The following is a 15,428-nucleotide window of genomic DNA, read 5'->3' as shown; positions in this document are numbered from 1 at the left end:
GAGAACAACTCTTTTCTTTCTAGTTAATATAGAGAAATTAAGCAGCGTGAGCTTAGAAGTGGGTCAAAATTGAGAGTTGCTAATGGTTTAAACAGTAAGCTTGAGATGACTACTCTGGATTCTTAAGATGGCTAGCTGTCCAAATTAAAAAAAAAACAGCTAAGACAGCCAAAATTCTCAATATGGCAGTGTGTTTTTTTTTTTTTAAATGCACCATTCAATCAGGATGAAATGGAAAGTTACAAAATGGCGACCCAGCCAGGATCAAATGGAAAATCTCAGGAAATGGCGTACTATTTGCTGTCATCGAGTTATTTACAACAACAACAACAACATTAATAATAATAATAATAATAATAATAATTGGTTGAAAGCATAATGAAAATCTACAATAATCATTTTTCTCTTACTTCAATAAACGATGTGCTCCTGTTTTTGATTTGAAAGAATCTAACATTTTTTAATTGCAAAATTATTAAGTACGAAGAGCTAGCAATTACTTGCACAGAACTCAATTGAACATCAATAAATTGAACTGGAAGATGACGAGTGTAACTTTGAACTAACGAAGATATCTAATAGATGAAAAAAGAAAGTTTTAAATTAATGAACATACTAGATCGAGAAGTTTCCTTGTACTCAATGATGAAAGTTCTAAATGCACTTCATTTACTTATTTATTATTAAAACAACGATTAATTATGAAGATAATATCTTATGCACACACTATTTTTAACTTCATGCGGTGAATATATTTTAGTAGTTTCTCTACCTAGAATTTTTACAGTGTTTAGGAAATCAGACAAAAAATTCATGATGAGTAGTGTTTTAATTTAATAATTATATACTATTCTTCTAATATTATTTTCTCTTACTGCGCCAACTATGTGGCTGTGGAGAATGATTGATATTCTGTCTTTTAAAAGGTCTAATTTGGGGATAATAATTTTCTTTAAAAAAAAAAATAATGAAAGTGTATTTAGTGCTCAAGGTGATGAATCAGAAACTTAAAATTTACCTCACCTGAGCACTAGAAGAGGCCAGCTGGAAATCCATTTGAACGTCCTGTGTCATACCACACCAAGGCTGAAACGAAAAGATAAAGGGCTGACCACAGACAAAATCATAAGAAATAAAATAACAAAGATCTCTGGACAAATGTCACAAACAAGTGTATATAGCCAATAAGTACTGGGAAGAAAGATCTATCCTTAAATTTCGGCAACGAAAGTAGACTGTTTTATGACCCTACAGGCATTACATTTAAAAAGACCTTCCCAAAACGATAACATAATATAAAATAACTTCAAAATATACACATGTAAATGATTCATATATTAATGTTCTTCCGAAGTCTCATTCAAATGAAAAAACATGTGAAATAAGCCCACTGGCATATTAATTCTTGCTTTATCAATGAAACTAATAACGTTTTACATAATTCGATAGATCGTTTCTTTAGCTAAGAAAACACTACTTAAACATATCACGCTATCTCTTCTCATTCCCCAAGCAATGGGCACAATTTCTGAAAGATGATTGTTAGTGAGTAAATAACATGACGTTATATACGAGAAATTTACAGGGCATTTCAGAATGCTTACAATATTTTGAAAGGATGTGATATTTGCTATTGAAACAGTAATAACAGCTTCTTGTAATTAAGTGGTCAATTCTCAAAAGACGAGTAAAAGTAAGGGTATATACCTGATAATATCCTAAATCTTATTATGAAAGGTTATATTTGTACTTATTAGTTTCTTGAACTTAGAACATATATAAGTGGTGTACCAAGAGGGAGAAAAGGGCAAACGAGATTTTCCTAATATTTTATCATGATGTACCAGTGATCAAATTGTAAAGAACCACAACATGGTATGTTTTCCTGATTATTATATTTATATACGAATACGCTGGGCTGTCCCGGACTGCGATAAGTGGAGTGATGGCCTAGGCCCCACACCATAGGACGAAAGTTAGGTAATTTGAAAAAAGTAACAAGTCTACTATTCACAATTAATTCTTGGAATTCAAAATATTTAAAGATGGTGAACCATCATTTTGTAAGATATTTTCATTACTGTATATTATTAAGGTCGCGAAGTTCACTCATGAGATTAACAATGATCACATTAAAGGTAACTCTGTAGTAGATATTGGACTTAATCATTAACACGTCGGAACTTTGTTCTAAAATTCAAATGAAATACAGTGGACTCCCGAGTATCCGGCTCCTGACTATCCGGCCTAGTTTTCTTTTATCGTAATTAAATGAGGAAGGCAAGGCGTTGCAATGGCAACATTGCGAAGGCATTGGAAGTGGGTGTCTGCTACGATTCTCCTATGTGTCGTGTGCAAAATACAAGTTGTGACAGGAAAAGAGCAGCATTCTCCTCCTTGTTCATTATTTCGTTAGTGTGTAACGGACCTCAATATAGTACGCTTACCGCTGCTCCTGATTGTAACTGTATAGTACGTACAGTACTGTATTCGTAAATTGTTCTTGGAGTATGCTTAATGAGTTCACAGAACTGCAGCCTGTTCGGCTTTTTGTTATGCGGCCTCCCTTCTGACACATTAGGTCGGATACTCGGTAGTCTACTCTAGTTTCTTTCTTAGGTAAAACCCGCTTGAATCAAATCAACATTATAAGATATATTAATAATAGTAGTAGTAATAAGGGCAATAATTTAATCAATTTCTTGGAAATACTTTACAAAATTACATATATTCTAGACTTATTATGGCTGGTAACTGTCAATTTACTATTCAATTTTACTTTTATTGAAAAATGCAGACAGTAGAGCTACTACTATGAAGCTTACATTTTGTTTTGATTAGAATGTATCTGACGTCATATAAAATGTTGCGAATGGTATTTATTACATATTAAGTACACTATTATTTCGTACATCAGTATTATGAAATCGATTATTATAGTATTATGCTTTACTATCCTTATTACTTTTCCCTAGTTTTAAATATTTAGTGGAATATCATGATCATTGATATGGAAAGGTCAAAGTTGGCGAACAATGATTTATCTATGCTGTATATGAAAATTCTCATCTACATCATTGGCCCTGCAATTTGTTTTCGTTCCAGGTCCCGCGAATGGGCTGTATACTGTGTTTTTCAATACCAGCATGCTATACCGTCCAACACCAACTCACTTCGATCACTATTAATACCTAATACTTCGTTTAAGGATAACTCAATTTTGGCCTGTGTTTATTTACGAATCTGTTGAGAATTGGGCACACATTATTTTCTTTCCTTTCCCTTCCCGAACATGCACAGAATAATCTGAGTGACAATTTCCACAAACTTTTCAATTTTTCCTGCTCTGTGTATAAAATAATATCTAACTTTCTATACTATATATATATATTGATCAGCATATTCTCTCTCTTAATTAGCATATTAAGTACTTATTTCCCTAATAACTAATTTTTTTGTATAGTCATTATTTCACCCATCTTGTGTCATAAAATAAACATTTCGTACTGGACACTAGTCTGGATGTTTTCACTTTTCTATATTTTAAGGATATTTATTCCATATAAGATCAATTAAAGTACAGAGATTCTAGATTCATATGCTCTTCCTTGATATTTTAAGCAAAATTTCGCTTTTCTGTCTCCTTATATTTTTAATTGGATGAAAATAATTCTTGAGGATACCCGACAGATCATCATGAACCTCAAAATTAATTAAGGTAATACAAACATTATTAAATAATATCTACTGAAAACAATAGACACAAGGACCACTTTTATTAGCTCGGTCCATCTAATGAATTGGATACATCTCTAAACACAAGAATATTGTCCATAATACATACAATGTGTATTAGATGGAGATATATATATTTGGTTAAACATTAACGTCCTTGTGCAAAATGATTTTATGTAAATATATATATATCTACTAATCAAACGACTAGTTTATTTACCTGCTTCCTGGACTTCTTCACCAGGGGCTGGGGCTTCAATTCTTCTTCGGAAAATGATCTTGTTCTGGGATCGAAGTCCGGTCCTTGTGAAGCCATAGACAGGTCCGCTGAGAGAAAGTCGACAACCACGTCAAAACTGGAGGTGTTTTTAGGACGGGAGCGGAGCCGATGGACATTACCAGGAGTGGAAGGCGGGGTCAAGGGAGTATATTCTGCAAGTCGAGAACAGCTAGCTTAATATTAACACCCATTGCCAGAATTCTTTATAGGCATATAAAGAATTCTGCAAAGCTGGAACTCATAAGAGCAACTGTTCACAAATTATGATCTGAATTTCATTTGTGTTTAATTTGATTTTAATTATTAGCGCGTTTACGTTTTACGTTAACATTGCCTTAACATTTACAAAATACTCTATCATGAAGGCATTGGCTTAATTCATGAGAAGTGTACTTCGAAAAATTCAATATAAACAATAATGTCAGAACATAGAATCTCAAGCGGCGTAGACATATCAAAAACAAAATAATTTTTAATTATAATATTCAATATTGATTATAATTATTAATGACGTACAACTGAGTTTTCGTGTGCATTTTCTGCTTCTCTTCATATTTTTTTTCTCTTTTACTGCTATACTCTGATACGTGACGGGGAATAATATTTCCCCCCTGCTGACGTCCCCATTAAATATACAATAATCAATCAATCTTATGCTCTGACGATGAGCCATTGTGGCTCGAAACCTCAGTGTTTCTGATTAATGTTTTTAATGTGTATATCTTTGTAGAAAACTTTCAAGAACAAATCCATACAATACACATACTTAAATAAATTCGTTAAAATGTAATCTCTCCTGTGCTGGAAGGTATACTGTTATTAAAACCAAAAGGAACAGAAATTAGCACAGAAATTCTAAAGGAAAGGAAAAAAAAAGTCCAGAATCATGAAAATGTGTTGTTTATTTTAAGAGCGAAATGTAATTTTTAATACTGTTACTTATTTTGCGTTGTTACTGCAGTATATAATCAGTGAACAGTTACTTAAGTACCATACATTGTGCAACGAAACTACATTATCAATATTTTGTGTTCCTAAGTTGATGATCATAGCTTTACGAATAACTAAAAGAAAAACGAAAAGGAAAATTATTTAGTATTTTTGATTTATTTTTTATTTTTTTATTTTTATTTTTTTATTTTATTTTTTTTAATTCTAAGGGTGGTACTATGGAATCAATAAACGGCATATTGACCCTACTTTGATTATATTGAAAGTGCATTTAGAACAAATTCGATACTTTAAAAAAATCCAGTCCTGAGAATGTCCTGGTTCGCTGGCGTGAAAATTTATCTGACGATTAGTTTATATATTATACTTAAGGTAATACTGAACTGAAAGAGTACATTTATAAATAAGGCAAAATATTTGCACATTGACCATTATAATGAATACCTTCGTTAGAGCAGTAGATCTTTGCTCTACTTAACTAATTCTCTCAATAAACTGATTTCATAAAAATTATATGAACTGTAGTTATTAATACAATTAATTTAACTAATTTTGATTCAATACACTTGTTAAAGTACTAATTTTTATGTTTATATATTTTAAACAATTTCTTTCCAACAAAGAACAGCAGAAGTACAAAAATTCTACATTTCTTTACTCTTTCTGGATATTTTAAAATATAATATTTCTGGATAATTTTGTTTTCAATAAATTCTTTCATGATTATTTATATTTTTAATTGAATATAAATATTTTTCGATTGTTTGCATAGATAAACAGGAAAAGAAATTAGATCAAATCATAGAAAATCCAATTAGATCTACTACACAAGAGATAGCTAGAAAAGCTAGCATAAGAAATATTCTTGTAACATTATATAGACATAACTTGCATCTTAATATTGAACTAGTTTTATGAGCATATTTAACTATTCTAGTATTAACTGGAATTGGAATACGAAAGCAAACTACATCTTACGAAACAATGAGCCTTATGCAGAGTCGTTTTGACAAATGATTAGCGTTATACTAAAGGCCTGAATACTGCAGGAAACATGTTAGTAGAACTCTTTAGTATGGCACTAATCACGCGTCAGAACGATTCTGCATAAGGCGCAATATGTCTAATGGGTTTTTAATCAGTTTCTAAAACTATTCCTACTAAAAATACACAACATGTTTGCACAATCCAAGAAAAGAGGAGACAATTTCTTGCAATTCAACAGGTTCTTAAATTGAGAAACTTATTGATAAATCGAACTTCAGAAGGATGTAATTCTAAAATACACGAAGGAAGGAAGTGAAAATTTCGTATTTAGTTTAGACAATAAAAACTAAATTGTTTTATAACTCACGGTAAAATAGAAATTCATGCTCTTATCTATGAATGCAATTAGAAAGCCATTATAGGCTCTAAGACTATATTTTTTAATTTAATAACTATTATATATATATATATATATATATATATATATATATATATATATATATATATATATATATATATATAAAACTACTGAAGGAACTAAAGTGGTTCATGATTGTAACTATTAAATTAAATACTCATGAATGCGTCTAAATATTTTCGGTAGAAACTCTCACCTTCGTCAGAGGCTTATTTATTTACGTAAATACACACCACTCTTTCAGTTACATCTCATGATTTTCATCATATAATGAAAAATCATTTCAGGTATGGTGAAGCTTACTTGTAGCAATTGTGGAAACAGAATACCTAAATCATACCATGATTATTATAGTAAATATAGCTTTAAATACACTAATGTCTTTTGACTATTTGTTACCGGCAAGCATAACTACACCGGGAAACGAAAAAATTTTCATAACACAACCGAAGTTCCAATAAGTGATTGAAAGTAACATTAGTGTACTTGAAGCTATTATATTTATATACAAAATATCCATCATGGTATGATTTATGTATTTTGTTTCCACAATGTTAGAGGTAAGCTTAGCCATATTTAAAAATGACTTAACTATACGAGGAAGTCAAAAAGTTTCCGGAATGTTGTTCAGGTGTTGACATTTGTGGTGCAATCACAATCAATCTCGTACAGTATACAGTTCTTAGGTTACTTAATTATGAATTTGACAAATGTGAACACGTCTTAACAGACAATCTACGAACAACGTAGCTGATCGAAGGAGTGTGTGGTGACCAGTTGCTGCAATTTCACAGACCGAGCGACGCGCAGACATCACTTTCATGTACAAATTGGGGACAATCTGCTTTAGATACTTTGATAGCCTTAAAAAGAGTTTAGCAGCATCGGGTGTTTGGCTCTTTCCAAAGCTGAAAAATGGGCCATTTCCGATTCGCCAACGTAGAAGAGATCAAAAACTAACGCGACACCTGAACTTCGAAAGATACCAAAAGAGAACTTTCGTCGATGTTTACACCAATCGTAGAAAAGAAAGAACAAGTGTGTGTGTGTGTGTGTTCGAAGGTGACAACTTTGGAGGCGATTAAATAAATGCGTACTTATATTGTGGTAATAAAGAGCTACAATAAAATTTCGGGAAGTTTTTGACTGCCCCTCGAATAATGGAAGACATAAAATGTGACAAACATAAGTGTATGTGTGTGTGTTTAAGTGAATAAATAAACCGCTGACGAAGGTGAAGGTTCTCATTGAAAATTTCGGTCTCAGTAAGTATTTAGAAGGACTTCTGACTGTAATAGTTAAACGAAAAGAGTTTAAAATATGATCTTAATATTATGGTAATATATAAAATATTATGGTAATATATATATATATATATATATATATATATATATATATATATATATATATATATATATATTTTTTTTTTTAATGCACATTACATCTGAAATAATAATAGACTGTAGAGCGTTTTCTAAGACTATATTCTAAAATTAAATTAAAGATGAGTTTGTCCTCAGAAGCTACATATCACAGAACTAATTTAAAGGAAAAGAATGGTCTGAAGACAAAGTTATAGTGGACTTGGCTTCCTTTTTTTTTCCCAATATGTCTACTAAAGAATTTTAAAATTTAAGTTTTGAAGATTCTATACAATTTAATGCCAAATTAGTAATAATAATTATTATTTTATTTATACGTTTCTAATAATATTCATATACTTGCACTACCTATGTAAGTTATCGACTGTCAATAATAAAAAACAAAGTTGGTTCACATTTTAGTTCCTAATTCAAAGTTTAAATCCAAATAATTTCATAAGTTTCTCTGAGAATTACAGAAACTGACAGACAAGTCTACAATTAAGAGTTGAATAGTATTTGTGGAGGTTATTGATGAAAAATTATCATCATCTTATGATAATCATAAACATTCAATTTTTTAAAAGATATAGGTCTTATTTTACAGATTAGAAATACTTCTTAATATAAATGAGGAAAATTATAACAACAATGTTGTAATATCAAGAAAACATTTCCTCCTTTCTTTGATTATACTTTTGTTGCCAATATAGATAATCTATTACATTTATGTTTAATATTACATGGAGAACAGCGTAATTTCTCTTTTATTTACACGATTATTTCTGAAGCAAAATACGAATTACGCTATTCAGGCAAAAAAAAGAAAAACTCATTCTTATATTACATAGAATGAGTATAAAGATGTAGACATTAGAATAATCTCTAAAAAATTTAAGCTGGAATTTTTTTTTTTCAGTGCAAAGAAATATACAAGGTATTCCGTAAGAATCCTTTAACTTGTAATCAACTAGTTCATTGCGGTAATTATTTTTTTTTTTTCTTTCTTATGCAGGTACAATGCTCATTTTCCAGTTCTTTAAGAATAAAATTCGTTAAAGTTACGACCGCAGCAGCAGCAATTTACTAAATCAAAAAACGGAAAATTCGATATTGGGAGTGTTATACGGATAAATTATCGCGGGATAACTTATTTAAACTTCGGAACTCTAACTGATTTCTACCTAGTAATTAATCTTGTATTTATTTTGTTAATGAGCAATAAATACTATAGATCTAAGTATTCTTCAAACCTTCATGCTTGGATAATTCCAACTGGTATCGTTAAATTTCTTGGCTTTTATTGCAGCTGTTTACCTGTTGCATCACGATCAGTTGTTTTCTTAGATCTAAGATAAAATAATTTTGAAAGAAAAAAATACGTTCACTTGTTAAAAACAAGACACAAATTGTTGATAATAATAATAATCAATAAATGAAGTTACATTTAGACTAAAATAAAGGAATTTGTGTAATTATTCAGTTCAAAATCTTTTGTTGTCGCGAATTTGAAGCTTGAAACATAAAACTATAGTCATGCTTGTTATTCTGTATGATTGCAAATATGGTCGCTTACTCTGAGGGAAGAACGTAGACTGAAAGTATTTGAGAACAAGATCTTGAGACGAATATTTGACCCAAGAGGGACGGGAATGAGGAATGGAGGAAATGCATAATTTATATCGTTTACCGCACATTGTTCGGGTCATCAAATCTAAGAGGCTTAGGTCGGCAGCCATGTAATCAGTGTTAATGAAAATAGGAATGCTTTTAAAATTTTAACGTAAGTCCAATCGGAAAACGACCATTAGCAAGATCTAGGTGCAGATGGGAGGACAATATTAAAATATCTCTCTTAGAAATAGGAATACAAATTAGAAACTGGATCCAGTTGGCTACGGACGGAAGTCGATGGAGAGCTTTTGTAAACGCGGCATTGAACCTCCGGGTTCCATACGCCATGGAGTTAGTTACTTAATAATAAATAAAACTGTAGGGAATAGTGTGTACAACTGATAAAATAATAGATTGAATAAAAGTTGATAGGAAAACCAAGTGTTCCTGGAAAATTCATCGACTTACACCATCTGAAATTCCTTTTTCTTTTCTTTTCTTTCTTCACAAAATCTGAACTCTCTTTTCACACGCAAAGTGTCCAGGTATTGTTGTCTAAATGAAAATTTACTAGGTATTACAACCTATAAAGCAGGATTACTGCCAATATTCTTTTCGTAAAGTGTAATAAGATTTGGATGTAGTTGAAAGTTATTATTTTCTACTTCACACAGGTCACAATTAATTTTTAATTTAAATGTAAAATATTTCACTAACGCAGAATTTAATTATTGTAATTAGATGTATAATTGTATTTAATCATAGACCTAATATAAAATGTGGCCAAATTCATTTGTTACCATGCGTTAATCCTTTGTCTTTCTTCTAGTGTTCCCCAAAAATCATACATAAGATTATAGATATAGTGGCGATACCCCTAATCGACATATTTAATACACCAATAGAGTTGATGGTGTCTTGAATGCCGATTTCTTGATAGTACAGAGGTACAACGTTCGCAACTTTCCATCAGAATTTTTCACTTAGTTAACTTTCTCGGCACTTCAGCATATTGCTAATTTTGTTTACACTTTCGCTGTTCTGCTGCTTCTGTTTAGTTGGATTATCTATAATCTTTCTTTGAACATTATTTATAATACTTTACGACAGCATCTTCAAACCGTGAAAACGTCTGCTTCACATTTTCGGTGAAACATTTTTTTCTTTTTTTCTTTTTTGTGATCAGAGTCGAGATTATGCTTTTAATTGCGACCGGAAGATTATAGTTTACGGAATGCCTTGTATAACAATATTTACTAATGTTTAATAGCATACACCAGTAGGTATAAATATTGTTACTTACTTGTTTCTCCTGGTGACGCTGGCGCAAGTGTCGCCGGTGTGAGAGGTTCAATCGGCGACGGTGACCGTTCCCTCTTGGTCAGCTCGGGTGGTCCTGGCGGTGGATGAACAGGTCCTGCTGGGACGGGTAAATGTGGCCCTGGTCCCGGTGCTGGTGACCCCTGTTTTGGCTGCTGACTGTCCACCGGAATACCGTTCTCCGACAGGAACTCGTCCAAATCCACATACTCCAGCTCCGGGAAAAGACCGGAGAACAACTGAGCTATCATCGAACTAAGAACTACAAGCTACTATTTAACCTAACCATATTTACATGCATGCACTCTTTTTCCCCATAAATCATGAGCTACACAGAACTGTGCAATATCCAAATTTGAATGTCGAGCCCCAAAATATTGAAAACATGAATCAATCGAAGGATTATCACGCACACAAGTGAATTGTATATTTTATTCTTTATAATTAATAAGACTCCTATTAACGAGCAGTTTCATTAAGTATACGATACCGACATTTAAGTACCGGTACTGGCTTTTGAAATTCTAGTAAATTACGAATAATGTAAGATACCACTCATTATTCTGTAATAATTAGAATAAGAAGTAGAGCCTTGTAAATAAAAATCAACAAAAATCCCCCTCCCTCTTAAAAAAAAAAAAATGCAGTCAACGTGTTAATGTACGGTCTGAGATTTCCGTCTGAAAAGGTATTCCTTGATCTAGATATTCGCACCCTGAAATATTCAGAATAACATTAACCGCTTTTTTTCACTTTGTATTTTTTTTTTTTTTTTTTTTTAACCATTATTACCAAACACGTGTCGATAGAAAAATATAGATTGTACCCCCTATTGTATTTCTCATCCGTCTCCTTTAGTCTACACAACATTTTGCAACTAGCACTTACCAAGTTTATGTTACATATCAGGTTATTACCTAATATATTAAAAGAAACAAAGTCAAGTAAAGTCAAAGATTCTGACCAATACGTCATCTTACGTTGTAATTCTATGAACCATAGAAGTTTCTCTATGTACTAATACTGAACGCAACGCAATGTACCTATTAACAATTTAGTTGCTAAGAAATTTTTCATTGAGAATGCAAACCCTAGCCTTGTACAATGATGGTGGCTACTTATCAAATGAGGTTGTTGCGATCCTTTTTAACTGCAACACTTGTTTCTAATAGATACAGTAAATTATTAAAAATATAACAACTGCGCCAATGTACAGCAAAATTTGTAGCATACTAAGATATTATTTGGGAACAGAAAAATAATTCAACTAGTGTGGTAAAGTTTACCGTGTGGCTTTAATCTATTTTGGATTAGCACTTAACCCCTATCTTTGTAAATATACTATTCCTTGCACAGTCTTGTGTTACCAGTAACTGATAAGGTTGAAAAATAATTCGAAATATTCCATATGTATTAAAGACTTTTTGATAACGTAGTTTGGTGTGTTTTCTATATTTGCTACATAGTTTCATTTCCAACTAAAATTAAAAGCATTTTTATACAATGGTTGTCATACTATTCAATGTGTCGATGCGGTTTAATCTTCCGAAGCCTGCTCGTTCCTCGCTGAATAACTACATGCCAGTATACAGTGGTTGATAGATTTTACTCAAAGTCGAGGGTGCGTCTAATTTCTCATCTCAAAAGCAATATTTAATTTACCCATTGATGCCTCGGAAGTTACCAGAGAATTTTGAAGAAAAATTATATTATCCTTTCATCTTTGCATTAAAAAAAAAAAAAAAAAAAAATGTTGACTGCTAAGCATCTTTAATTACATATGTGCGTGATATTCCCATAAACCCAGTACCACAAAAGTATAATTGTGTTATAAACACGGGTGAAATCGCATTTAAGAACACCCCTATCATCCGATTCGAACGGAAGTCGGTCTATAGAATGTGTTTGTAAAAGATTTGATCTTATGTTAATTTGAATATTCAACAGAGGGCGCCTAATCGTGGTCTTCCTACAAGTCATACTGCTAGTAGACTGAAGATGGTTGGACATCAGGGAAAGTGTAGTTGTGTGTAGATTGCACACAATCTGCAATGTCAAGACACTAGTTTTGTTGTATTGGGGTTAGCCTTTCAGCAGCGAGGCTACATAAGACGTGGATCTACAGCTCAGGGTGAAATCTGAAAGCACATTCGTTCATCATATAGACACTAGGGAGCTCGTCAGAACACTAGAGAGAGGTTATCATGCGATTCGAACGTTTATAATGGGGATGCGAAAGGTCGGGTGGCTATTCCGCAGAATTGCTGATCGTGTAGGTTGTAAGGTATCAGTTGTCCATCGGTGGCGTACATTACAGGAGGTTCCCACAGCAAACATGGTCCCCAATGACTGCGATGCACCAAGGAACAGCTGGACATAAATATCATTTAGACAACTAACTGAGAGGATGGTGACCGTCAATGCAATCAAAGCCAGCGTCAATGCCGGACGAACACTTAGCAATCGATTGCTGAAGGCAGGTTTCCATTCCCACGTTCCTCTTACATTATTTCCCGTGACACTTCACCATCGCAGAGAACGTTATCGGTGATACCACGAGAGACAGAAGTGGGAAGGCTAACGAGGGAGGTTGTATTGAATGCGTATCCGTAGACGTGAGGTAACGAGTGAATCCAAACATGGGTTCCTACTCGCAATGCAAAATCCATACCTGGAATTCTGGTGTGGTAGTTAATAAGCTACACATCGCGCACACCTTAGGTCCGGTCAGGGAATATTACTACTCGTGACATCGTAAATCCTGTCTTCCGACCATATCTGCACATTGCGGAACCCTATCTTCCAGCAGGATAACTAGCATCCCCATATCGCTACGACAACCCAGAGTGCTCTATTTGATATATGCCTTCTAACCTGGTGTGATAGGAGCTCAGGAAATATACTCTAACAAGGTCCTAAGAGATTTTGTGGGACGGCGTATGACCGATATTCCCTACTGACAATAAAATCTAGAAACAAACGTGCAACACCATGCCCAAGGTAGATATCAAGCATCTATACGCACTTCAACAGCTGCTGGTTATACTTTGCTATTAAAGGAGTATTGTTCATTTCCGAATACCCTGTATCACATCCTATGTTGATATACAAAAAGTTGCTAGTCATCCCAACTTTGGGCGAGATTTGTGAAATACTACGGGGCGTTCTTCAATGTGTTTTCACCAGTTCTTCCCATGTTAATATATTTCCACCTATATACACATGCTGGATAATCATGATAGAAAGAAAGTACCGTACATGTTTATGCATGGTCATGAACATCAGCAGGAGAGGACACAGTTTGTATTTATTATTATTATTATTATTATTATTATTATTATTATTATTAATAATAATTAATTAATTAATTAATTAATTAAAACATTGCTGGCATTTTGCCATATAAGGCTCAGCTTGTGATAGGGTAAGGGAAAAAATATGGAGAGGTGTCGCCAAGGAACTGATTTGCATGGCATCATCGCGGTATAGTTTTCAGCAAAAAGACAAATGTTTTTGTATTATGCTGACCAGTAAATATCACATGATGGGTATTTTCACAACAGAAGTTGGAAAGGTAAAGAAATAAATATTGGAGCATCAAATTTAGACAATTCTCCTCGTACCCAGCAACTTTATATTAATTATAGATTCATTTGAATTTTAGGTGTGGGTGACGGTCGTCCCCTGCGGATGTCCATGTGCATGACATAAATAAAACATTTTCACTATGACTGTACATTAACTATAAATACACATATCATACATACATATAGAAATGCACACACACAGAGCAAGGTATCTCATATTGTAGGAAAACTAGACTTGAAATCTAGAAACCAAATGAAACAAAACAATATGTCCTTTATTCAGTGGCGTAACTAAGGGCTTGGAGGCCACCCCGCAGACAACGTGGAATGGGGCCCCTTCTCTACGTCCTACATCACGATTTGGGGCCCCTGATGGCTTCGGCCCACCCCGCAATGCGGGGACTGCGGGGCCCTTATTTACGCGACTAGGTCCAAAGCACAGGCGTCATTTGGGGCTTTAAGGAAGAATCGATTCCACCCTGAGTTTAGTACATGAGTTCGGTCTAAAATCTTCAGGTTTTCGTAACATAGAAATGAAAAACATGAAACTACTTATTTTTGCTTCCCTCCAAGTAAAACCTGAAGTGAAACCACTGCATCAGACATACACAACTGAACTTCAGAAGAGAACGCTGGATCCCCTTAAGTCCTTGTAATTTCTGATTTGCAACTACTCTTGAGTATATTGCCAAACCATTTAAATATTTTCAAGATGCTAATAAAATAAATTCAGCCTGCCGGCTACATTTAATTACTGTAACTGGGGTGTAAAAAAATCTCTGTTTAAGAAATTCAGTTAATGGAAATTTTGCTGTAATATGTTTCTTCTTTATGTCGTATGATTGAAAAATGTCATCGTTGGCATGGGAGACCTGGGTTCAATTCCACGTGGTAGATCATGTAGTGGGAACCTCACGTTAAACTGTAGGTCCAAGTTTCATACAAAGTTGATGCTGAGTCAACCCGATATTGTGAGTGCTATAGGGTCATATGGGGTACCGAATTTAATTACTTACTATCTACTGAGATTATATATATATATATATATATATATATATATATATATATATATATATATATATATATATATATATATATATATATAAACGACAACTTATCGCCATATAAGAGTACAAAAAACCTAAAAATACCTAAAATTTCAAAAATCTCAGGCG

General features: G+C 33.1%; 1 protein-coding gene across 7 annotated transcripts in view; it reads right to left on the bottom strand.

Annotated features, from left to right (window-relative positions):
- Pdp1 (PAR bZIP family member Pdp1) overlaps positions 1-15,428 on the bottom strand; it is a 387,293-nt gene that overhangs the window by 19,512 nt on the left and 352,353 nt on the right. Inside the window, exons 3-5 of one of the 7 annotated variants that reach the window (XM_081727904.1) lie at positions 10,650-10,881; positions 3,956-4,167; positions 1,024-1,086 (exon numbers count right to left, since the gene is read on the bottom strand). In XM_081727904.1, coding sequence (XP_081584030.1) covers positions 1,024-1,086; positions 3,956-4,167; positions 10,650-10,881 — 507 coding nt within the window. The remainder of the gene's footprint in view (positions 1-1,023; positions 1,087-3,955; positions 4,168-10,649; positions 10,882-15,428) is intronic. The other 6 variants (XM_081727907.1, XM_081727905.1, XM_081727908.1 and 3 more) reach the window with 6 other exon arrangements.

The sequence above is a fragment of the Thermobia domestica genome, chromosome 10, assembly GCF_964235325.1.
Source record: "Thermobia domestica chromosome 10, izTheDome1.hap1.1, whole genome shotgun sequence".
Classification (NCBI taxonomy): Eukaryota; Metazoa; Arthropoda; class Insecta; order Zygentoma; family Lepismatidae; genus Thermobia; species Thermobia domestica.
The sequence above is the reverse complement of the archived record's forward strand: the minus strand, read 5'-3'. Positions and strand labels throughout refer to the sequence as shown.